At 41.7% G+C, this 24464-nt stretch overlaps 2 protein-coding genes and 1 long non-coding RNA gene across 8 annotated transcripts in view; 1 reads left to right on the plus strand and 2 right to left on the minus strand.

Annotated features, from left to right (window-relative positions):
• The window catches only part of LOC139234881 (erlin-1-like), an 843171-nt gene that overhangs the window by 436147 nt on the left and 382560 nt on the right, over positions 1 to 24464 (minus strand). The window lies entirely within an intron of this gene.
• The window catches only part of LOC139234878 (adenosine kinase-like), a 274129-nt gene that overhangs the window by 30510 nt on the left and 219155 nt on the right, over positions 1 to 24464 (plus strand). For all 6 annotated transcript variants that reach the window (XM_070865697.1, XM_070865696.1, XM_070865692.1 and 3 more), the window contains one exon: positions 6781 to 6855. In XM_070865697.1, the coding sequence (XP_070721798.1) occupies positions 6781 to 6855 (75 nt within the window). The remainder of the gene's footprint in view (positions 1 to 6780; positions 6856 to 24464) is intronic.
• On the minus strand, positions 1107 to 3409 carry LOC139234696 (uncharacterized). The gene is made up of 3 exons (XR_011588329.1): positions 3263 to 3409; positions 2792 to 2952; positions 1107 to 1690 (listed from the first exon to the last, which is right to left on the minus strand). It is a non-coding gene; the product is annotated as an uncharacterized lncRNA (long non-coding RNA).

The following is a 24464-nucleotide window of genomic DNA, read 5'->3' on the forward strand; positions in this document are numbered from 1 at the left end:
CTGCCATTGACTGTACGCACATCGCCCTGCAAGCACCTTTTGAGGATCCAGAGGTTTACCGAAACCGAAAGGAATAACCACTCGCTGAACGTACAGATAGTCTGCGACCACACTCAGCACATCATGGCAGTAAATGCACAATTTCCAGGGAGCATCCATGATGCTTTCATCTTGCATGAGCACTGTCTCTCAGCAGTTTGAGCGTCAGCTAGAAGGCCAGAGTTGGATGCTGGGGGACAAAGGATACGGGCTCGCCACCTGGCTCATGACCCCCCTCCACAACCCTCAGACAGAAGCCGAGCATCGCTACATAAACAGCCACACGCAACATTGTCGAGAAGACAGTTGGAGCAGCACTTCCGATGCCTGGATCACTCTGGAGGCTCCCTGCAATACTACCCTGAGCAGGTCGCTGAGTTCATTGTGGTGTGTGGCATGCTACACAACTTAGCCATCATGAGGGGACAGGATTTGCCACTGGGGATTGCAAAACCACCTCAGGAGAGGGGGGGGCGGAGGAGAACAAGGAACCCATGTCTCCAGAATCAACACTCCCACGACGACAAGGGAGGAGGCCTCGTGCAAAAGCCAGTGGGGAAAGCTGCAGCTGATAATTCAATGCTTTGCATGAAAGTTGAACGGCACATTTCATCATTGACTGCCCACTTGAGCCCACCATGTTGATTATTTCCCCGTTAATCGTCAAATGAAACACTGTACAAGTTTGGTTTAGGTGAAAAAATAAGTTGAAATTTATTAAGCATTTGTACAGTTGTACATTAATGAAACTTTAAACGTTAATTTAGTAACTTCAATAACATTTTTGAATGTTAAAACTTTTGAAATGTCAACTTTACTTAAATAACAACACAACAACAAAAGAACGAAAGAACAACAATAACCCCTGCACCAAACGTCATTTAGCCACCTTTACCCCCCCCTAATTTTACCCCCCGCCCTCGTCAATTGTTGCTCCTGCCCCTACCCCCGGTGGTCCCAAGAAGTTTATTAGCAGCACGGACCGGGTGATGCTGTTGTTGGGGGACAGACATAGAAGACACCATTTGAAGCCCTGGAGAAGCTGGGACTGTGGAAGGACCGGCTTCTGAGTGGTGAGCCTGTTGCTCAGCCTCACACTCACTGGTGCTGTCAGTCTGGGTGGCATGACACTGGGGATTGAAGTGCCATGAGTCGAGACCGTCAATTGCCACTGGGCATTGACAGCCTCTGTGTTCTGCCTTGTTGCAACTACAAGCTGCTAAAAACCCTCCCTTCTGTCCGCAGATAGTGATGTAATGTTTGCGGAGATCCTACCCATGACCTCGAGGAGCTGTCAGCTGAGCTGGATGCTCTCCCCAGACAGTCCTAACAAATCTATTCGCTTGTCTGTCTGCCTTTCGGCAGAGCGGCTTTGGCGACTCAGTCTCCACACAGATGGCATACGGGCATCTGCCCTGGGTGTGCTTTGCTGCAACCCACTGGGACCTGGGACCTCGGATGCTGAATAACCATGGAATGTGGTGTCCTCATCCGACGAACTGGTGGCTGCAGCTGAAGTGGTTAGTGACTGCGTGGGCCCCAGCCATGACACTTTGTTCTTCCTCAGCAAGGCTGAGATCAGTGTCCTTGACCATGGCATCCGTCGAGCTGGGGGCTTCCTCTGGTGCATTGAATGACTCGGAATCCACATCTGCAAAATAGAAAACAACAGACGACTGGTTAGCAGCAGGGGAGGGGGCAGGGTGACATCAGGAGGCTCAAGTAGCGCAGGCTCATTTTGAAGGACCAGAAGGCATTTGACAAGGTGCCACATAAAAGGCTACTGCACAGGCTAAAAGTTCACAGGGTTGGGGCTAATATATTACCATGGATAGAGGATTGGCTAACTAACAGAAAACAGAGAGTCGGGATAAATGGTTTATTCTCGGATTGGCAATCAGTAACTAGTGGGGTGCCGCAGGGATCAGTGCTGGGACCACAACTATTTACAATCTATATTAATGACTTGGATGAAGGGACTGAGTGTAATGTAGCCAAGTTTGCTGATGATACAAAGATGGGAGGAAAAGCAATGTGTGAGGAGGACACAAAAAACATGCAAAAGGACATAGACAGGCTACGTGAGTGGGCGAAACTTTGGCAGATGGAGTATAACGTTGGAAAGTGTGAGGTTATGCACTTTGGCAGAAAAAATTGAAGAGCTAGTTATTTATTTAAATGGAGAAAAATTGCAAAGTGCTGCAGTACTCATTGGAATTCAGAAGAATGAGAGGTGATCTTATCGAAATGTATAAGATTGAGGGGGCTTGAAAGGTGGATGCAGAGAGGATGTTTCCACTGATGGAGGAGACTAGAATGAGAGGGCATGATCTTAGGATAAGGGGCTGCCCATTTAAAACAGAGATGAGGAGACATTTTTTCTCTGAGGAATTTGCTGCCTCAGAGCAGTGGAAGCTAGGACATTGAATAAATTTAAGACAGAAATAAACAGTTTCTTAAACGATAAAGGGATACGGGGTTATGGGGAGCGAACAGGAAAGTGGAGCTGAGTCCATGATCAGATCAGCCATGATTTTATTGAATGGCAGAGCAGGCTCGAGGGGCCGTATGGCCTTCTCCTGTTCCTATTTGTTATGTTCTTATGACTACTGCATTGCAGGTCGACGACTGACAGTGCATTGCATTAATTGAACCCTGGCCCGCCGATCAGTACATCACATAAACCGAAGCCTCGTTCACAGACAGTACATAATATTGAGCCAACCCAGACCATGGACTTTGCAGGACTTACCCTCCCTCTCCAGCGTGGGGTCAGCACCCCCACAGGTAGTCTATCTCTGCGAAGGTACCCATCAGACCTGCCACACGACTTTCAGGGTTGGTGAGTGGAACCAGTTTTGCCGGACTGTCGCCTGTTTTCTGTTGCTCTTGGCAGTTGTGCAATAACTTTCCCTGCAAAGATGACAATACAAAGTTTTAAAGAGGGCCCTTCTGCTCTTGTGACGCACACAGATAGTCATCAAAGCACTTACACCATACTCTGTGCATTTAATACAGTGCTCTGTTTAATGGCCCTGGTAGATTGAAGTGGTTTAACAGGAACACATCGAAGTGCAGAAACATCTTTTAAGATGTCAAAAAGCAGTCTTTATAATGTGTGACGATCATTTATGGCAAATAAGGTGCAACACTCAGCCTAGCGATACCGACATGTGTCACATTTACAATTTAAGTAATTGGAGTGCATAAATAAAAATATTACTTTGATGACCCTGCAATGGTCATTCCATCTCTTCCTGCATTGGACATGGTCCCTCTGGATAAAGTCCTCTGAGGAAACCTGCTCAGCCATGCTTTTCCACATACGCTTTACAGCAGATGGGTGTAGTTTTCCATGACCCTTCCTCGATCGCCTCTATCTGCCTTCTACAGCAGTGATCAGGGCCTCATTTGCATCTTGAGTGAATTTTCTTGCCCTCTTGCTGAATCACCCTGCATTTTTAATTTTTGATTAAATGTTTCTGAACTGTGCTGAAGTCTGCAGATCTTTAAATCCCCCCCATAAAAATAGCTGATTCAGCCCTGGTGTACTGCGCATGCAAGGGCTCGCCCTGCTCGTGACCTGGAAGGTGCCAGAAGGATCGGGGGGGGGGGGGGAATTTTTTTTTTGGTGCATGCGCAGTACGGACGTTTTTTTTTTACCGCTGAGAAATTGAGTTTCAGCACACAAAAAACAGCGCACTTTTACCGCTATAGTGATTGCCAAAAAAGCATTTGGCCAATTTTGCGTGTTTATTTTTTTACGCTATTTGAGCGCTTAAAAAAACAAAACGACGTTATACGTGCTTAGCGCCATTTGGCCAGTTTCTAGCCCCTAATGTTTTTGCCACAGATCACAGGACCTTTGTGGGCAGCTTTCTTCGAGGTCAGTGGCAATCACCGTCACTTTGCCACTGACAGTAAATTCTGTGCCACGCTATGTTAATATCTGAGGAAAGATCTTTTCCTGAGAAAGATAGGGGGTAATGCTAAATCATTGTTTTTTTTGTGTCAAACCCCAAACAGTGCTTTGCTCAAGGACTACACTGAGGAATGATCTGATGCATTGTTTCATGGAGGAATGGGACACTGGTTTGCTTTGCAATTTCCAATACGGCTCCTGATTTCAGTTGTCATATTGGACAGTTCCCAAGTGCCAAGCACTACTCCACATTTGGGGAAGCAAGCACACATCTCTTCAAGGCAAGCTAATGTAGGTCCATGAGCACAGGGTGAACGGGCTTGGTGAGAGTTAGGATACTGTAAGAGAATTCTAATCTGACACCAAATATGATGTGCAAGTTAAATATTTCATTTTGTTCGCTGAAGTCTTTGCTGATCAATGACTCCAAGCAGCAGTAATACAGAGAAATAAATGCAATTGCCCCACTTTTCCTCACACATTTCGTTCTTGTCACTCTCAACAAATTGTGAAGGAAAGCTCAAGATTTTTATAGGTCTCTAGTCCCGCATATTCATTATGATTCATTCATGATTCATTATGTCCTGATTACAGTTATTGTGAATGAGGCCCCTAGAAATGAAGTAGTTTGTGTCAAAATACCAGATGCCAACTTGTTTACCATCTAGGGCCCATTGTTTCAAAATGTATTGACAAAGTTTTATTCAAACAGGCACAAATCACACACCTTGCATCTCAATAACACAGCGAAATTGTACATTGATACAACAAATCTAAAGCATCCTAGGAATGAACAATTTAACCATTTGATATATCTAGCTACATTACAAATCCACAAGTTGCAAAGAAAGCAAAAACCTGACTTGTGAGATTAAACCAAACCTTTATCAATGTTCCCATTAAAGCTCTCTGTACATCCCGCGCGTCCGGCTTGCTGGTTTTTCAATGGCGAATCACACGCATGCGTGGTAGTTTGAAAGGACCGCACAGCTGTCTGTCTTTTTTTTACTTTCCTTCTCTTTGCAAGTGGAGATTATTCCATCACATTTCTGACATGCTTTTAGGTAGTGGAAAGGCTGTGGGCAGTTAGGCATCTATTGGCTTCAATGGAAGCCATAAAGATAAAATTGTTCCAGGAGATTGTTTCCCTCCCCCTGAGCAGGCAGATAGGGCCTCGGTTTGATGTCTCATCTAAAAGATGCCACTTCTGACGATGGGCACTTAGTGTAGACTGAAGCTCCAGTACAGTACTATGTGTTAAGTCCATAATGGGGCTTGACTTGCAGCTGAAGGTGCTACCAACTGAACCAAGCTATAAAATTGGCATATAAGTAAAAAAAATCAAGTTCCGTAAACCTTCTGAAAATTCTTTTACCGTTCGTTTTACATTAACTTTCCTTGTGCTGTCTAATTTGCACAAAATTCTTTAATTGGAGTTTGTGCTCTGGTACTGCTGATATCATTGTGTTATATAGGTAATAATAAAGGAGCTGCAAGTTCTCGCAACGTTCTCTGAATTACATACTTTATTGTATGTTATCAGCTTACTGGATTGTGATGAATACACCTTGATGCAGTTTTTGATTCAACTTTTCATTGGAACAGTACGACCCACCCTTGCTTTCAGAAATGCCGTTATCTAATTTTGAAATAACATGTTTTCAATTTGTCTGCCAAATTCATACTTCTTTCCACCATACACACATGCCAGTTAGTTCTACCACATCCTTCTTTGCAAAATAAGGGCAGTGTCTCACAAATCAGAAGTGTCAGTCATGGTTCAGGGTCTACTTGGCACACTTTGGTGAAGGAGACTATTGCTTTAGTTAAAAAATTGTCTTTGTAACAAAGTGGAAGGATCTTACTTGGCTATTGATTGATTCAGATTCATTATTGCAGTAATGGTCAAAGAAAGAGCTTGTGTAAAGATGATGTAGAGAATCTGTTGGGGCCATAAAAATAATTTGTCAAAGTAGTTCCCAGAAACTTGTATCTCTATGGGACTTTATGTTTGTAACAGTCTCCTCTAAATCAAATATTTTTATGTTTGAATTGTAACATGCAGTTGTTTGCTGGGATTCACTTACTGCTGTTTTTTCTTTTGTTTAATTTTGCGTGAATTTGATTCCTGTATATGGGTCCCTGATGTGAACATCAAGTGATCGTATTTTTAGTGCTGTTCCTGTGCTGATCTGATGGCTTAAATAAGATGGATCCATACCAACCAATTCATTTGGAAATTGTGCAGTGTTAAGCGATTTTCTCGCAGGCCCTCTACCGCTTGTATCTGACCACAGGAGGTATGAAAGAGCTGCTAGTTGTGATTCAACCAACTTCGGACAAGTGAGCTAGTCTCCATTTGTTGGTTCTGTTGGCAATGTGGTAACTAACTGCACCTGGGGGATAGCGAGTATAAAATTGTATTTTGTAATTCTGTGGTGCAATCAGTTATCGCATGCCGAACAGATATTAAAAAAAACATTTGGCAGCAATTTCTATTCTCTTTGGAATATTCAAAATAATTGCTGTGATCGCAGACTGGTGCTCAATGCAATTTTTCGCGTTGTGAATGCAGATAATACTGCGCAAAGCTCAGAAGGTATTATGCTGGAGGCTGCATACTGTAACTTTACCCAATACTGTTAATGAAAAGTTTTCCTGATACATACATCTCTCTCTGCTTTTAAAAAAAAATAAAATGGGAAGTCTAGCACCTGACATGGTTTTTTTTCTGACTTTTGGGAAAAGTTGCAAGTGTCTCTTTCAGTTCTATTGTATCGTGGCAGTGAGCTAATCATGCCCTTGTGCTTTGGTTTCAGAGAAAATTCCCTGTTTGGAATGGGAAATCCTCTTCTTGACATCTGTGCTGTCGTGGACAAGGATTTCCTTGACAAGTAAGTTTCCGGGATGCCTTGATTTATATTTAGAGTCCACAAAAACATTTTATTGTGAATTATGTCAAATACAGTGATTATGGGCTACTAATTGAACAGTATATGCAATTGAACCTAGAACATATAGCGTGGATGTGAAAAGAATAATATACTAAACCAGCTTCCATGGATTAAAAATAATCGATTATACTGCAGGTATCGACTCTGATGCGAAAAGTTTGAGTAGGTCTGGTTGGTTACAAATGTTTTACTGTATTTTTCTTGTATGGTAGATGATCCTCGATCATTTTTGGAAATTTAGTGTGTTCCAAATGCATTTATTTGTTTAAGATCATTTCAAATATTTATGGAAATTCCAAAGTTCTTGTCAGCAACACATGGAAGAAACTCACAGACTTGTTTGTCACAAAGATTAAGACAATCTGTTGAACTGCCTCTGCCACACCCCTCAATCCTCTTATCGAGCAAGCCAAACCTGACCCAAGGCTCCCCTGCGCCCTAATCAGGAACCCATGTCTTTCTCAAGTTTTCCCTTTTTAGTCCTACTCTTTCTATGTGAATGAGACTCTCTGTTAAAAATAGCCAAGTTTAAGGCTATCATCTCTGGTCACTTTAATAATCACGATCAACTGTAAAACCAATCTGGTGGATATATTGTGTTTAATCAGAGTTTAAGACAGAATATAACACATTAGTTATATGGCAAAAACATCTACCGGTAACTGTAATAGTTAGTTAATACTCATCCTGATCGGATAAACGGCTGGCGCACGTGAGCAGTTTTCTGGCTTGCAGTCTCTTTCTCTATTTAGAGCTTCCTTCAGTAAAGCATGGGATCACTCAGAGTGTTCGTCCAACTCGACTTCTGTTTTGCCCTTCCCTCACACTGTCTATGCGAGTAACCTTGAGGAGGCTACATTTATTCTATTTTTAGGGGTGGGCTTGACCCTGGATATTGACAAGACCTTTTGGCCTCTCGAGGTCCCCCTAAAAACTTAATATCCAATAAGGCTTCTAGTTCTTTGTCTCGATTCTTGTTTCAAGAACCCACCTGAAAGATGTCTTACGATTTTGACCACATGTTTTGTCTGTTTATACTAACCCAGGAGTTTCTTCCTGTGGAAAACGTTTAATCTTGCTTGTCCCTATTCCCTCTTTTGATTCTAAAAGACCAAACCAGAAAACTGCCCATTATCTCTTTTACGATGTAGCAACAAATTTATGTTAACTCTCTCAACTTCCATCCTTTCAAAGTCTTCCTGAATCAAATTGTCTTAAAGATACATGAACAAAACTAAAGCTTTAACTTGAAAACCACAGATAATAATTGTCACAGTGCAAAATACTTTAACATCTCAGCAGGATACCAACACATTAGCATTTCAAAGCATCTTCAATGGACAATTCATCTCCAGTTCAAAACAACAATTTAAACATAGCATTCATATCAGTTTTATACATCTGTATCAGTGTTGTACATTTTTAGGCATCCTTGATTTCTCTCACCACTTCCTGGCTCCAATGACCCCATTCCCACTAAACTGTGCCACTATTGTACTACTAGTATTTATTTCGGTATCACTGCACACAAGCTTTTTTAAAAAAAAAGACAAAGGACCTTAAAAAGTGAATCTGTGGATGGTAAAGATTGATTACTTAAGATTTTTTTTAAATGCTAGAAATTTGAAAGAAAAAGAAACCACTCAATCAGCATCTAGGAAAGTAAATAACATTTTGGGGACCAGAGTTCTTTACAACTAGGGATCGAATAAAGCATCTCTTCGTAAGAACACAACATATCCAAGTACTTAAAATATAGTGGTTAAATAAACCTACTTTCTTAAATTTGGCACGCTTTGCTTCATTCTTACTCTGCTCTTTCACAAATACACCACCCACTCGCCCTATATCTTTCACCGAATAATCCCGCCTCTGACCACTTTATTCATCTAATTTAATAATAATGTAGATGCAGCTTACCCACCCCCCCGCCTTGATTGGTCAGTTCTGGCATCCGGTTTTATGACATAGTGGGGACGTGACGACCAAGGATGTTGACTGTAAACATGAGCCGCACCTGCGATAACTAATTATAATCACTAAACATTTTATTCAGCGACGAGTTTCCTGAACCAGGGACTCTTCCGGGGACGTTGTTTGCCCGGGGACACAGTACCTAATCCAGGGACTGTTCCCGGAAAACGAGGATGTATGGTCATCCTCGGCTTAGGTGGCTCTTCCAGGAGTTATGCTCCCGCCAGCTCTTGGTAGGACCTTGTCACCACATCAAGGTGTAGACCTGAGAGTAGGGTACGTTATTTTCAGTAACTTGCAAAGTGATTCTGTTTCTTGAGTAAGTCAAAAGAAATTTATTGATAATGCATGCCTTTGTGGTTGATGCTCGTTTGTTAGAAGGCTGAAATTTAAATTTAAAGAATCACGGGGAACCATCAAAAATTTCTCCTTGCAGATTAGGAAACTAATGTGTCTCTGTATGTGCATATGTATTAATTTTGATGTACAGACCACACATTTCATTTAAAACGCAAATACTTGCACGATCAGTTACCCCTTTAACTGGTGTCAGACTGCGAAGAGCTGATTGAACCAGCTTGAAGACTCAACTTTGGCTGAAATTAGCAAAGCCGTTTAAATGGGTAAGTACAGGGTAAGTACTATGGGATTTGTCTCCTTATGCATTGTAAACATTATACTTCTGCATATTTCAAGCTATTTTCCTTTTCTTGCAGATTTACTAATTTCTACAGTGGTTTCCAAAAATAGGCCACAAATGAGACAATAAAATAATTGCTATATTTTATACTTAACTTTTGTTTTTTCGGCCTTTTTGAATTAAATTATAAATAGTGAATAAATTGTGTAAGGCATGTATGTGTTCTCTCATTATATTTTGTATTTTTTAAGAGAACTTGATTATTATTCTTCAGAAGGCATTGTAGATTTTGTGAATGCGAATAGATTTGGGCTATTGTGAAACAAATCATGAAATATAAGCAAACCAAGGCAGTAACTTGTACATAGAAATGGATGTGATTCTAATCACAGCATTTTTAGAGCATAAACTGCAGTATTAAGGGAATAACTGCAACAACATGCAATCTTTAAACCGATTTAACAGCAATTACAAATACTGTCACTAATATGGTTTCCCAACACTCTTAATTGGTGTTTTTAAATTTAAATTTTTCTGTAAACTAATGTGAAAAATGATTCTGGCAATATGGTGTTTTAATTGGGCTAGCCATGGAAATCTTACTCATTTCCTTGTACTGTGTTGACTTGTGCAAAAATGTTGTTCCCGACATGCTTTTGGCAGAATGAGGTATAATTCCATTCCTGATTGAGAGCATTGCTTTGTTTTTGTGATTTTAAGCTCATGGGTATCAAATACTTCTAAAGGGAGGCAAGTTAAAATGTAAGCTGGAAGACATCATATTGAATAATAAAGCTTCTAGCATTGAGCTTACAATATCTTTTTCTTTTTATCTCTACCCTCCCTTTTCTCTCTTCCAGGCCTCCTCATCTCCCCTCCCTTCCCCATTTCCCCTCCTCTCCCTTCTTCCGCCAGTACATTTTCTGTTTCCTTCCCGAATTTCTCTACCCTCTCTCTTACCTTTCCTGTAATTTTCTTTGTTTTCTCTTTTGCTTCCACTCCCTATTCTGCTCTCTTTCCCTGCCTGCCGCACCGCCCCCCCCCCCTCCCCCAATTACTGTCCGTTTCTTTTGGCACGTGTAATACAGAAAACACAGCAGCCAATTTGCATGCAGCAGTGTCCTACAAAAAGCCATGAGAATTCCCCTCTTTGAACAGTGCTATGGAATCTTCCACATTCACCTGATGAGGTAGACTGGGTCTCAGTTTAATACCTCATCTGAAAGGCGGCACCCACATCAGTACTGCACTGAAGTGTCAGCCTGGATCATAGAAACATAGAAAATAGGTGCGGGAATAGGCCATTCGGCCCTTTGAGCCTGCAACACCATTCAATAAGATCATGGCTGATCATTCACCTCAGTACCCCTTTCCTGTTTTCTCTCCATACCCCTTGATCCCTTTAGCCGTAAGGGCCATATCTAACTCCCTCTTGAATATATCCAATGAACTGGCATCAACAACTCTGTGCGGTAGAGAATTCCACAGGTTAACAACTCTCTGAGTGAAGAAGTTTCTCCTCATCTCAGTCCTAAATGGCTTGCCACTTATCCTTCGACTGTGTGCCCTGGTTCTGGACTTCCCCAACATCGGGAACATTCTTCCTGCATCTAACCTATCCAGTCCTGTCAGAATTTTATATGTTTCTATGAGATCCCCTCTCCTCCTTCTAAACTCCAGTGAATACAGGCCCAGTCGATCCAGTCTCTCCTCATATGACAGTCCTGCCATCCCGGGAATCAGTCTGGTGAACCTTCGCTGCACTCCCTCAATAGCAAGAACGTCCTTCCTCAGATTAGGAGACTAAAACTGAACACAATATTCTAGGTGAGGCCTCACCAAGGCCCTGTACAACCACAGTAAGACCTCCCTGCTCCTATACTCAAATCCCCTAGCTATGAAGGCCAACATGCCATTTGCCTTTTTCACAGCCTGCTTGTACCTGCATGCCAACTTTCAATGATTCATGTACTATGACACCCAGGTCTCGTTGCACCTCCCCCTTTCCTAATCTGCCATTCAGATAATATTCTGCCTTCGTGTTTTTGCCACCAAAGTGGATAACCTCACATTTATCCACATTATACTGCATCTGCCATGCATTTGCCCACTCACCTAACCTGTCCAAGTCACCCTGCAGCCTTTTAGCGTCCTCCTCACAGCTCATACTGCCACCTAGTTTAGTGTCATCTGCAAACTTGGAGATATTACATTCAATTCCTTCATCCAACTCATTGATGTATATTGTAAAGAGCTGGGTTGCCAGCACTGAACCCTGGAGCATCCCACTAGTCACTGCCTTCCATTCTGAAAAGGACCCGTTTATCCCGACTCTCTGCTTCCTGTCTGCCAACCAGTTCTCGATCCACGTCAGTAGATTACCCCCAATACCATGTGCTTTAATTTTGATCACCAATCTCTTGTGTGGGACCTTGTCAAAAGCCTTTTGAAAGTCCAAATACACAAAATCTACTGGTTCTCCTTTGTCCACTTTACTAGTTACATCCTCAAAAAATTCTAGAAGATTTGTCAAGCATGATTTCCCTTTCATAAATCCCTGCTGACTTGGACCGATCCTGTCACTGCTTTCCAAATGCGCTGCTATTTCATCTTTAATAATTGATTCCAATATTTTCCCTACTACTGATGTCAGGCTAACCTGTCTATAATTACCCGTTTTCTCTCTCCCTCCTTTTTAAAAAAGTGGTGTTACATTAGCTACCCTCCAGTCCATAGGAACTGTTCGAGTCTGTTGGAAAATGATCACCAATGCATCCACGATTTCTAAGGCCACTTCCTTAAGTATTCTGGGATGCAGACTATCAGGCCCTGGGGATTTATCGGCCTTCAATCCCATCAATTTTCCGAACACAATTTCCCGACTAATGAGGATTTCCTTCAGTTCCTCCTTCTCACTAGACCCTCGATCAGTATTTCCAGAAGGTTATTTGTGTCTTCCTTCGTGAAGACAGAACTAAAGTATTTGTTCAACTGGTCTGCCATTTCTTTGTTTCCCATTATAAATTCACCTGATTCTGACTGCAAGGGACCTATGTTTGTCTGCACTAATCTTTTTCTCTTCACATATCTATAGAAGCTTTTGCAGTCAGTTTTTATGTTCACAGCAAGCTTCCTCTCATACTCTATTCCCCCTCCTAATTAAACCCTTTGTCCTCCTCTGCTGAATTCCAAATTTCTACCAGTCCTCAGGTTTGCTGCTTTTTCTGGCCAATTTATATGCCTCTTCCTTGGATTGAACACTATCCTTAATTTCCCTTGTTAGCCACGGTTGAGCCACCTTCCTCGATCAGTAGAATAGTGTTGATATCTTTTAGTCTGTTTTTAAAATGTCAGTGTTTAGGTTTTTCAGATTCTGCATAACTTTTTTTACAAAGTTTATTCTTTTGCTAATCGGTTCAAATTTTTTATTTTTACTTTAATAAAATATGGCTGCTTGCATAAATACATTAATTCTGAGAACTGAGATGCAACGTAATGGACTTGAATGCAAATGCTTTGCTGTATGTGCAGAATCTTTTCAGGTCAGTTGTCTTGGCGCTATGATGCTGCTGACGAACTGTAAAATTCATGTAGCTGAAGCTGCTGTTTCTGCAGGGATTTATTGATCTTATTGTATCCACAAATAGGCACCTTTGCCTGCAATTGATTTTGTTTTTATTTAAACAAGTTTTAATTGTATTTCCCCTTGTGTTTTAAATGAAATAGATGTTGGGAACTATAGGTTACCGAAATTAACTTTAGTTGTGGTGAAGCAATTCAAAATTATTTTAGTGCAAATGAGTAATGCAGTTCTTGGCTTTGGGCCAAGTTATGTGCCACCAATTTATGGAAGTACATGGAAAAAGCAAATTGCATCAATAGGACAAGTGGCCATAGATTCAAGATAATGAAAGGCAAATTTAGGGCTGATATTAGGGAATTAATTACACAGTATTCAATACAAGGAATGGATTTCCAAATTGAGGAAAAACTCTGATCATTTAAGAACAAGTTGGATACTGGGTGGAATTTGGGGTATATCTGGATGGATGAACGACAGTGAGTCAAATGGCCTCCCTCATCTTTAATTGTGTTGTGATTTGAGTTTTTTGATGAAGCAATAAAACATTGATTAGCAAAATCCTTTAATATTGTCTACTTCAATTTCTAAAAATCTTTTTGATAAAGTTTTGCATAGTTTGCTATTAGAAAGGATTAGTTATCATGCTATAAATGGAGACATAGCAGAATGGATTGCGAATTGGTTGAAATCATGTAATGATTATTAGTGGAAAGAGTTCAATTGGCGCCCAGTAACGGATGAAAATTCAGAAGTTTCTGTGCTGGACCCTTTTCCGTTTTATATTTTTATCAACATTCTTGAGTGCATAAATAGTATATCATTATTGAATATGATACAAAAATGTATGCAAATGTTGGTAGTAAGGAGGAAATTAGTAAGTTGCAAGTTGATTTAAATTGTTTCAGTGAATGGATTCTCACAAAACAGTATTTTTGTCTAGTTTTATTTTAATGATGTTCTCTTCAAATCTAGTCATGATACATATGGACTTCATTAGCCTGGCAAGCCTATCCTCATACATTGGGGTTGAAGAGAGGAATAATTGATTCTTAAATAATGCCATGTTCTGCATCTTTTTAAATTATGGTTTGTCAAATTCAAAATTCCAGGAACCCCAGTACATTCCCCACCGCTTATAGCGGACGCGTTCGTGTGACTGCAATTTGCCCACTATATGCGATGGCAGGTATAACCCGACAGTGTTAATAACATTAAAAATCATTTCAATTCCAGTTGACCTTGAGGCTAGTTAATATTCACACTGCAGCATGTGCTAAAGATAGCTGAAACATCAATAAAAACAAGAGAGAAATGTAACAAAAAAAAGCTTGGTGTTACCAGAGGTCTATATTTGCCGGATAACTTTCCAATCTACGCCATTCATTACAGCTGATGGATTGCAGGCACAAATTCACTGGAAAGGTGAAAGAGTTCTCTCTTTGTTATAGTCAGTGCTTAATGGGGGAAATCTCCGACACAGTCATGCAGGATTTTCGGGAATCATTCTCATCCAAAAATATAAAATATTAAAATGAAGTCTGGCTCATTTGAGGCTCTTTTATTACATTCAGTACACCGTAACCAGGTAGTATTTGTTTATGTTTGATTTTGCATTCTTTCACCCAAATGAGCACAGCTGTTCATGCCCAAAGTAAATAGGACTCTTAAGAGGCTATAATTGGGAATTTTGAAATTAATGCAAATGGGTAATTGTTATCGCTTTTTGGCTGATGTAAGCGACTGGCCATTTTAAATGTGGAAGTTTAAGCTTTTGAGTTATGAAAATCACTGTTCTGTTTAAATCTGAAGATGGTTCAATTTAAAAAAAAATTCTTGAGAGAAAAAATGGTCTGAATTTCCAAGAAACAATTTAGGTTAATTGTAGGGTTGTTCTGATCTCCCTTTAAAGGTTTGGGAACCCCAACTAAATGGCTGTTTTCAGCTGTTTGCACCATTTCACTGGGGATTCTGCCAATACCTTGCTGAAGCTGGGGCAGGAAATTGGGACAGCCATAGAAATTCTGGATCATTAGTGGTAAGAAATTCTGGGAATGGAAACACACCGCCACCTCCACGTTTCCCTCCAAGTCACATACCATCCTGACTTGGAAGTATATCGGCGTTCCTTCAACATTGCTGTGTCAAAATCCTGGCACTCCCTCCCGAACAGCACTGTGGGTGTACCATCACCACATGGACAAATTAGCAGCGGTTCAAGAAGGCGGCTCACCACCATCTTCTCAAGGGCAATTTGGGATGGGCAATAAATGCTGGTCTTGCCAGCGACGCCCACATCCCAGGAACAAATAAAAAAACTATTTTTAGTTATTTACCAAAGCTTAGCTTGTTCTTACGATTTCAATCTTTTGATTATTTTGTCGAATTGATAAGCAAGGTAGAATGTTGTTGATTCTGACTGTTGTACAACTGCATTCGATTCTGTGAATTGTGATGCACTGTGGGAGATGTGTCTAAAGTTCGGATTCCCTGGCAGATTTATGAGCATTGTTCGGCAATTGCACGTTGGTATGATGGCTCGAGTAAGAGATTGAGGACACTTTCCAGCATAATCTCGTCACTAACGGCATCAAACAAGGATGCCCCAACCCTGTTCAGCATACTGTTTCCTGCGGTACTGCTTGAAGCATTCAAGAACTGTGACCGGAGAATCTATATTTGATACCGAACTGACAGCAGCATCTTCAACCTTCGCCGGCTGTGTGTAAAAGCAAAACAATTGCAGATAATCGTTCAACGTTTGTCAATGATTGCACGTTACTCGCCCACACTCGCAAAGACATTCAGCTGCTACCCGACCGCTTAGCTTGGATGCCACATCATTTTGGCCTAACAATCAACTTTAAACAACTTATTTATATAGCACCTTTAACTTAGTAAAACGTCTCGAGGCGCTTCACAGGAGCATTATCAGACATTTAAAGATCACATGGATGAACGTCAACAATTTTACATCCCTGTCTGGAGTAAAAATAAAACAGGGAAGTTGGTTCAACCGTGGCTAACAACGGAAATTATGGATAGTATTAAATCCAAGAAAGAGGCATATAAATTGGCCAGAAAAAGCAGCAAACCTGAGGACTGGGAGAAGTTTAGAATTCAGCAGAGGAGGACAAAGGGTTTAATTAGGAAGGGGAAAATAGAGTATGAAAGGAAGCTTGCTGGGAGCATAAAAACTGACTGCAAAAGCTTCTATAGATATGCGAAGAGAAAAAGATTAGTGAAGACAAATGTAGGTCCCTTGCAGTCAGAATCAGGTGAATTTATAATGGGAAACAAAGAAATGGCAGACCAGTTGAACAAATACTTTGGTTCTGTCTTCACGAAGGAAGACACAAATAACCACCTGGAAATACTAGGGGACCGAGGGTCCAGCGAGAAGGAGGAACTGAAGGAAATCCTTATTAGTTGGTAAATTGTGTTAGGGAAATTGATGGATTGAAGGCTGATAAATCCCCAGAACCTGATAATCTGCATCCCAGAGTACTTAAGGAAGTGGCCCTAGAAATAGTGGATGCATTGGTGATCATTTTCCAACAGTCTATCGACTCTGGATCAGTTCCTTGGACTGGAGGATAGCTAATGTAACACCACTTTTTAAGAAAATGGGAAATTAGCCTGACATCAATAGTGGGGATAATGTCGGAATCAGTTATTAAAGATGAAATAGCAGCGCATTTGGAAAGCAGTGACAGGATCAGTCCAAGTCAGCACGGATTTATGAAAGGGAAATCATGCTTGACAAATCTTCTGGAATTCTTTGAGGATGTAACTAGTAGAGTGGACAAGGGAGAGCCAGTGGATGAAATGTATTTGGACTTTCAAAAGGCTTTTGACAAGGTCCCACACAAGGGATTGGTGTGCAAAATTAAAGCACATGGTATTGGGGGTAATGTATTGACGTTGATAGAGAACTGGTTGGCAGACAGGAAGCGGAGAGTCGGGATAAACGGGTCCTTTTCAGAATGGCAGGCAGTAACTAGTGGGGTGCTGCAGGGCTCAGTGCTGGGACCCCAGCTATTTACAATATACATTAATGATTTAGATGAAGGAATTGAGAGTAATATCTCCAAGTTTGCAGATGACACTAAGCTGGGTGGTGGTGTGAGCTGTGAGGAGGATGCTAAGAGGTTGCAGCGTGACTTGGACAGATTAGGTGAGTGGGCAAATGCATGGCAGATGCAGTAAATGTGGATAAATGTGAGGTTATCCACTTTGGTGGCAAAAACATGAAGGCAGAATATTATCTGAATTTGGAAAAGGGGAGGTGCAACGAGACCTGGGTGTCATGGTCCATCAGTCATTGAAAGTTGGCATGCAGGTGCAGCAGGCGGTGAAGAAGGCAAATGGCATGTTGGCCTTCATCGCTAGAGGATTTGAGTATCGGAGCAGGGAGGTCTTACTGCAGTTGTGCAGGCCTTGGTGATGCCTCACCTGGAATATTGTGTTCAGTTTTGGTCTCCTAATCTGAGAAAGGATGTTCTTGCTATTGAGGGATTGCAGCAAAAGTTCACCAGACTGATTCCCGTGATGGCAGGACTGACATATGAGGAGAGACTGGATCGATTGGGCCTGTATTCACTGGAGTTTAGAAGAATGAGAGGGGATCTCATAGAAACATATAAAATTCTGATGGGATTGGACAGGTTAGATGCAGGAAGAATATTCCCGATGTTGGTGAAGTCCAGAACCAGGGGTCACAGTCTAAGTATAAGAGGTAAGCCATTTAGGACTGAGATGAGGAGAAACTTCTTCATTGAGAGTTGTTAACCTGTGGAATTCTCTTCCGCAAAGAGTTGTTGATGCCAGTTCATTAGATATATTCAAGAGGGAGTTGGGTATTGCCCTTACTATTAGGGGGATCAAGAGTAATGGAGAGAAGGCAGGAAAGGGGTTCTGAGGTGAATGATCAGCCATGATCTTATTGAATGGTGGTGCAGTCTTGAGGAGCCGAATGGCCTACTCCTGCACCTATTTTCTATGTTTCTACGTTAAGATCGAAGTCATAGTCCAGCTTATACCTGGCCATCCAGTCACACCTCCTGTAATAACATCAGTGACATATCACTTAAGGTCATGGACGAATTCTGCTACCTCGGTGGGGTCTCTTGCAGCATGGCAATGACCAACCGTCAATGATGTCACTCACTGGATTGGTAGGTTAGTCTAACAACAAAAGTCGTTCTATACCAAGCGGTTGATGGCAGATCAGGGTACCCAACATAAATCTCCAAGTGCTGCAATATAATTGGAATTGAGGCCACAATCAAAAAGATCAAATTGCATTGGTCTGGACATGCTGTTCGCATGCCTGATTTATAGAATTCTCAAAGCCGCCTTCTACGGTGAGGCACAGTCCAGATAGCGCAGCAGAGATACACTAAAGGTCGCCGTGAAAATTGCAACATTAACCCCAATAATTGGGAAAGCACACCACTAACAGACCAAGGTGGCAGAATATTTGCTTGCTTGGTTTGAATGAATTTGAGCTTGCAAAACCTGGCTGCCAAGTGGCTGGCACAGAAGACAGCTCTTCTATCTATCTCATCTGGCTTTCAATGCGATATAGCCTATATGTGCGACCATATTTGGCCTCTTCGCCCATCACAGCACAGCTGAGACCGATCTGTCGATTCAATGGGAGACTTCATCCATATGACTGTTAGTTGTTCATCTTATAAAATAATTTTGAAATTTTAAACTTAAAAGGAGTTCTGATATAATGCTCTACCACCTGCGATCATTAGAGTAAGATGTTAATCGAGGCGTAGAATAAGCTCAGTAGTTATAAACAATGATCAGAAAGGGCTTGTTTGTTTCCCGAGTCCATTAACAAAAGCTTACCTAAATCTTGAGGGATAAATATTGGCCAAGGCATCGGGGATAATTCCCCTGCTGTTCTTCGAAATAATGCCACGGGATCTTTTACATCCACCTGAGAGAGCAGACGGGATCTCGGTTTAACGTCTCATCCAAAAGACAGCACCTCCGCCAATGCTGCACTCACTCAGCACTACTGGAGTGTCAGCCAAGATTTTTGTGCTCAAGTCTGTGGAGTAGGACTTGAACCCGCAACCTTCTGACTCAGGCGAGAGTGCTACCCACTGAGCCACAGCTGATACATGTCTGAATGTTGTCACCCTTTGGAATAGGCTACTGCCTGGTGCAACAAATGTGGAGCTGCTAAAGTACTTTTAAAGCACTTGATAAATTACTAAGTGGGAAGGATATTGCGGCATGTAGTGATTGGATATGTTTGCTGTTAAACGAGTCTTGGTCTCCTGGAGCTTGCTTGATTGTCCAATATGAGTCTGTGAAGTTTTTCCTGAAATTGGTTCCAATTTTTTTCTTTTGAACTTTGTACTGCCTATCCCAGGAGCTGGCATTCCTTGAGGTTGCGAATAGTGCCTGAGGCTGTCTGGTTGATTGGGCAAACATTGATGGATTTTCTGAACAGCTTTTCTCATCCTCTTTGTATGTTTGTAACCTCAAAAATATTTCCGTTGAAAGAGAATGAGTTGCCTATTTTGTTTTCATTCAGAAGGATTACCACATGACACACTTATTTTGTAATTTAAAATTGAGTGTAAGCAGAGAATTAATGATTTAGGGATGAGGAGAAATTCAGAACAACTCATCTTCTGGTTTTAATTGCAATTCCTGATGGCTGGTTGTGAAATGGAATTTATAATAGCTACAGAGATATATTTTACACAATCATATTACAGTATATGCTTCATGGTGTCTTCTTTTCTCTTGTGAAATTCTTCTAGTTTCAGTTGCAAAGAAAAAAATTATGATAAATAGACAGTAAGGTTATAAAGTTTACTGAGGTAATTTTAAAATTCTTCTGTTTGTGAGTGGATTATTAAGGTTGTAGCTGTTGAACTGATATTTGAAGTGCGAAATGCAGATTTCTAATTTACTAAGCAACTTTTAGGAAATTGCATTATCATCATTCAGTGGAATGTTCTTGGCATATTGATTTAGATTCCCTTTCTGAAGGGAGACACTTACTGTTATCTTGATGTATTCTCATTATAGCCTGTGAAATAACTTGTTTTTAATATTGTACACATGAATTTATGGAAAGCTGTTAAATTCCTCATTTTTAAAATAAAAACTATATTAAACTGTAGCCGTTATACATAATCCCAAGCCCCTCAATTTTGGGTTTACATTTTCAACTGTGCTGGAATAAATCTTAACCTGTGTGTTTTTAAAAATGTATGTAGTAATACATATGAAATATTCCATAAGTGCATAAACATATATGAAGCAGACATCTCTTTTAGTTGCATTTGGTAAATGCATTTGATCAAATTTAATAACAGTGCTATGTTCAGGTAGATCCAAAATATGCGTACAATCAAAGCTTACTGTATACTCTTGTGGACCTATATGTCACAGCTATTTAACGCTTGAGCTCCTCTTGACTAATGGAATTTCACCTGACATACAAACATATGAAATCAAATCTGTCCCACACATGATGGCTGGAGCATCATGACTGAACACTTCCTTCACTTCCACCCCCACTGCGGAAATGTAATCTCTTGGGGGAGGTAAAAATACACGGCCAATAAGGGATAAGAGTTTGGAAAATTCCTCTCTGACACCCCCGCCCGCCTTCCTCCTCAGGTGATCATCATGGCAGTTGGGAAGAGCATCTTCACACATTATGCCTTTTCTTTGTTTATCCAGGGTATATGCAGTTCATAGTGTGTGACAGGGGTTTTGAATTTTTTCAGTTTTTAAAGGTCAAAATGGGAGATGGCAGCAATGTCATTCTGAATTCTAAATTGCATATGAAATTTTCATGAATGAACATGTTTGTGATGAGCAAAACTTTATCCATTCCCCATTAATTCTGATTGTGCAAGTGACCGTGACGTAATTTGTATTCATAGCTAAATGTCTATTCATTAAAAATTGAGTATACTGTCCTCCTGCTTGCTGACTGTTACATTGTTGCTTTTCAGTTTCTTAAAAGTACAAACCTGTTTCAAATGATTGTCATGTTTTAAACAAGATGGTCAATTGGAAGATATTAACACTTTGATTCATGCAGCAGTGGGGTACATAGTTTAAAGTCCCAATTGTTGCAGTATGTTTTCTTGCACAATCTTTTTATTTCCATCACTTTTTTTGTATTACGAGCCTTGGGCAGATGTGTGGGAAATGATTGTATTATTGCCAAGTTGTAAACATTGACTTCTGTCACCATTCACCTTAACAATTGAAATATACAGCTCCTGAGATAGAAAACAAATTATGGCCAATGTTCCCTTCTCCAATCTAATCACTCTTGAACGTGCATGTCAGATGAGAACAGGATCTGGCTTGGTTCTCACACACCCACCCTGCACCCGCACTAACATTTCAACTTTGAAGAAAATTAACCATTTGCTTTGGGTGGAGTTTAGAAAATCCCAAATGCTTTGAATTTGTTTACGGCACTCGTGTTCAGAGCCTTCGACTTTCTAAGTCGATTTTACAGGACGAGAACTGGTATTAAGCCATGGAGGGATGACTGAAAGTATGGTCCCAAAAAATTATTTAAAGAAGGTTTTAAAGAAGTGGAAAAGCAGAGAGGTTTAGGAAGTGAGCTCCAGCGAGTGGGGCTTCCTATTTTTAGAACAGTTTACTGCATCACTTACCTTTCCCCCTTCACAATCAAATGAGTGTTCAAAACAAAATGATTGCCCTGAATGCTAAATTAAATCTGAGACTTGTAGATGAGTGAGAGAGATATGTAAGGTACTGAGTAGAAAAGGTTGATTTGCAGTATTATTTCAAGTTAAAGCATGACTAGTTTAAAAAAATAGTTAGTTAAAGGACCTCTGTATTTGCTACCTCGTCCAGCTTTATATCAGTTCCTGTAATCTGCAGATTTTTGACCTCGTGCTTTATGCAATCCTCTTTCCTCTGCTCCACCACAGGGGGTAGAACATGAAGTCTCAGCCCCAATCGCTGGAGCTCACTTCCTAAACCTTTCTGCTTTTCCACTTCTATAAAACCTTCTTAAATTTAATTTTTTTGACCCAACTTTCAGTCACCTCTCATAATTATTCCCTCCATGGCTTGATACCTCTATAAATTCTCTTCCTCTATAAAGCACTTAAAAAAAAATTCAGTTCATTCACAAGATGTGGGCATCGCTGGCACGGTCACCATTTATTGCCCATCCCTAATTGCCCTTGAGAAGATGGTGCTAAGACTGTTTCTTGAACGGCTGCAGTCCCTGTGGTGAAGGTACTCCCATTGTGCCTTTGGGGAGGAAGTTTCAGGATTTTGACCCAGCGATGATAAAGGAATGGTGATATGTTTTCAAGTTGGAATGGTGTGTGACTTGGAGGGAATCTTGGAGGTGATGGTCCCATGCACTTGTTGCCCCTGTCCTTCTAGATGTTGGAGGCCGTGGGTTTTGGAGGTGCTATTGAAAACACCTTGGCGAGTTGCTGCAGTGCATCTTGTAAATGGTACACACTGAAGCCATGGTGTGGTGGTGGTGGAGGAGGGAGTGAATGTTTAAGGTGGTGGATGGTATGCGAATCAAGTGGGGATGCTTTGTCCTGGATGGTGTCAAGCATCTTGAGTGTTGTTGGAGCTGCACTCATCCAGGCAAGTAGAGAGTATTTCATTGCACTCCTGACTTGTGCCGTGTAGAGATGGTGGAAAGGCGTTGGGGAGTCACGAGGTGCAATAGTCGCCGGAGAATATCCCATCTCTGACTTTGCTCTTGTTGCCAAAGTATTTATGTGGCTGCTCCAGTTAAGTTTCTGGTCAATGGTGACTCCAAGGATGTTGTTGATGGAGGATTCGGTGATCATGTTGAATGCCAAGGGGAGGTGGCTAGACTCTCTCGTTGGAGATAGTCATTGCCTGGCACTTTTGTGTGGTGCGAATGTTATTTGCCCCTTATAATCGTAAGCCTGAATGTTGTCTAGGTCTCGCTGCATATGCGCTGCATATGGGCACGGACTACTTCATTAGTTGAGGAGTTGCAAATGGAGCAGAACATTGTGCAATCATCAGCGAACATCCCCACTTCTGACCTTGTGTTGGAGGGAAGACCATTGATGAAGCAGCTGAAGATGGTTGGGCCTAGGACACTGTCCTGAGGAACTCCCACAGTGATGTCCTGGGACTGAGATGATTGGCCTCCAACAACTGCACCATCTTCCTTTGTGCTCTGAATGACTCCAGCCAGTGGAGTGTTTTCCCCCTAATTCCCATTCACTTCAATTTTACCAGGGCTTCTTGATGCCACACTCAGTCAAATGCTGCCTTGATGTCAAGGGCAGTCACTCTCACTTCACCGTTGGAATTCAGCTCTTTTGTCCATGCATGGACCAAGGTTGCAATGAGGTCTGGAGCCGAGTGGTCCTGGCAAAACCCAAACCCGTGATCTCTACCACCTAGAAGGACATCATCATCATCATAGGCACTCCCTCGAAATCGAGGAAGACTTGCTTCCACTCTAAAAGTGAGTTCTCAGGTGACTGTGCAGTCCAATACGGGAATTACTGTCTCTGTCACAGGTGGGACAGACAGTCGTTGAAGGAAAGGGTGGGTGGGGAGTCTGGTTTGCCACCTGCACTTGTTTTCTGCATGCTCTCAATGAAGAGACTCGAGGTGCCCAGCGCCCTCCTGGATGCTCTTCCTCCACTAAGGGTGGTCTTTGGCCAAGGATTCCTCGGTGCCGGTGGGGATGTTGCACTTTATCAAGGAGGCTTTGAGGGTTTCCTTGAAGCGTTTCCTCTCCCCACCTGGGGATTGCTTGCCGTGTAGGAGTTCCGAGTAGAGCGCTTGCTTTGGGAGTCTTGGTTGGGCATGTGGACAATGTGGCCCAGCCAACGGTAGAGTGTGGTCAATGCTTCGATGCTTGGGGATGTTGGCTTGATTGAGAACACTGATGTTGGTGCGTTTAGCCTCCCAGGGGATTTGCAGGATCTTGCGGAGACATCGTTGGTGGTATTTCTCCAGTGACTTGAGTTGTCTACTGTATATGGTCCATATTTCTGAGCCATACAGGAGGGTGCGTATCACTACAGCCCTGTAGACCATAAGCTTGGTGCCAGATATGAGGGCCTGATCTTCGAATACTCTTATCCTCAGACGACTGAAGGTTGCACTGGTGCTCTGGAGGCAGTGTTGGACCTCGTTGTCGATGTCTGCCCTTGCTGATAGTAGGCACCTCGGGTATGGAAAATGGTTCACGTTGTCCAAGGCCGTGCCATGGATTTTGATGACCGGGGAGCAGTGCTGTGTGGCGGGGTCAGGTTTGTGGAGGACCTTTGCCTTATGGATGTTTAATGTAAGGCCCATACT

This window comes from Pristiophorus japonicus, chromosome 22 (assembly GCF_044704955.1).
Source record: "Pristiophorus japonicus isolate sPriJap1 chromosome 22, sPriJap1.hap1, whole genome shotgun sequence".
NCBI classification, from domain to species: Eukaryota; Metazoa; Chordata; class Chondrichthyes; family Pristiophoridae; genus Pristiophorus; species Pristiophorus japonicus.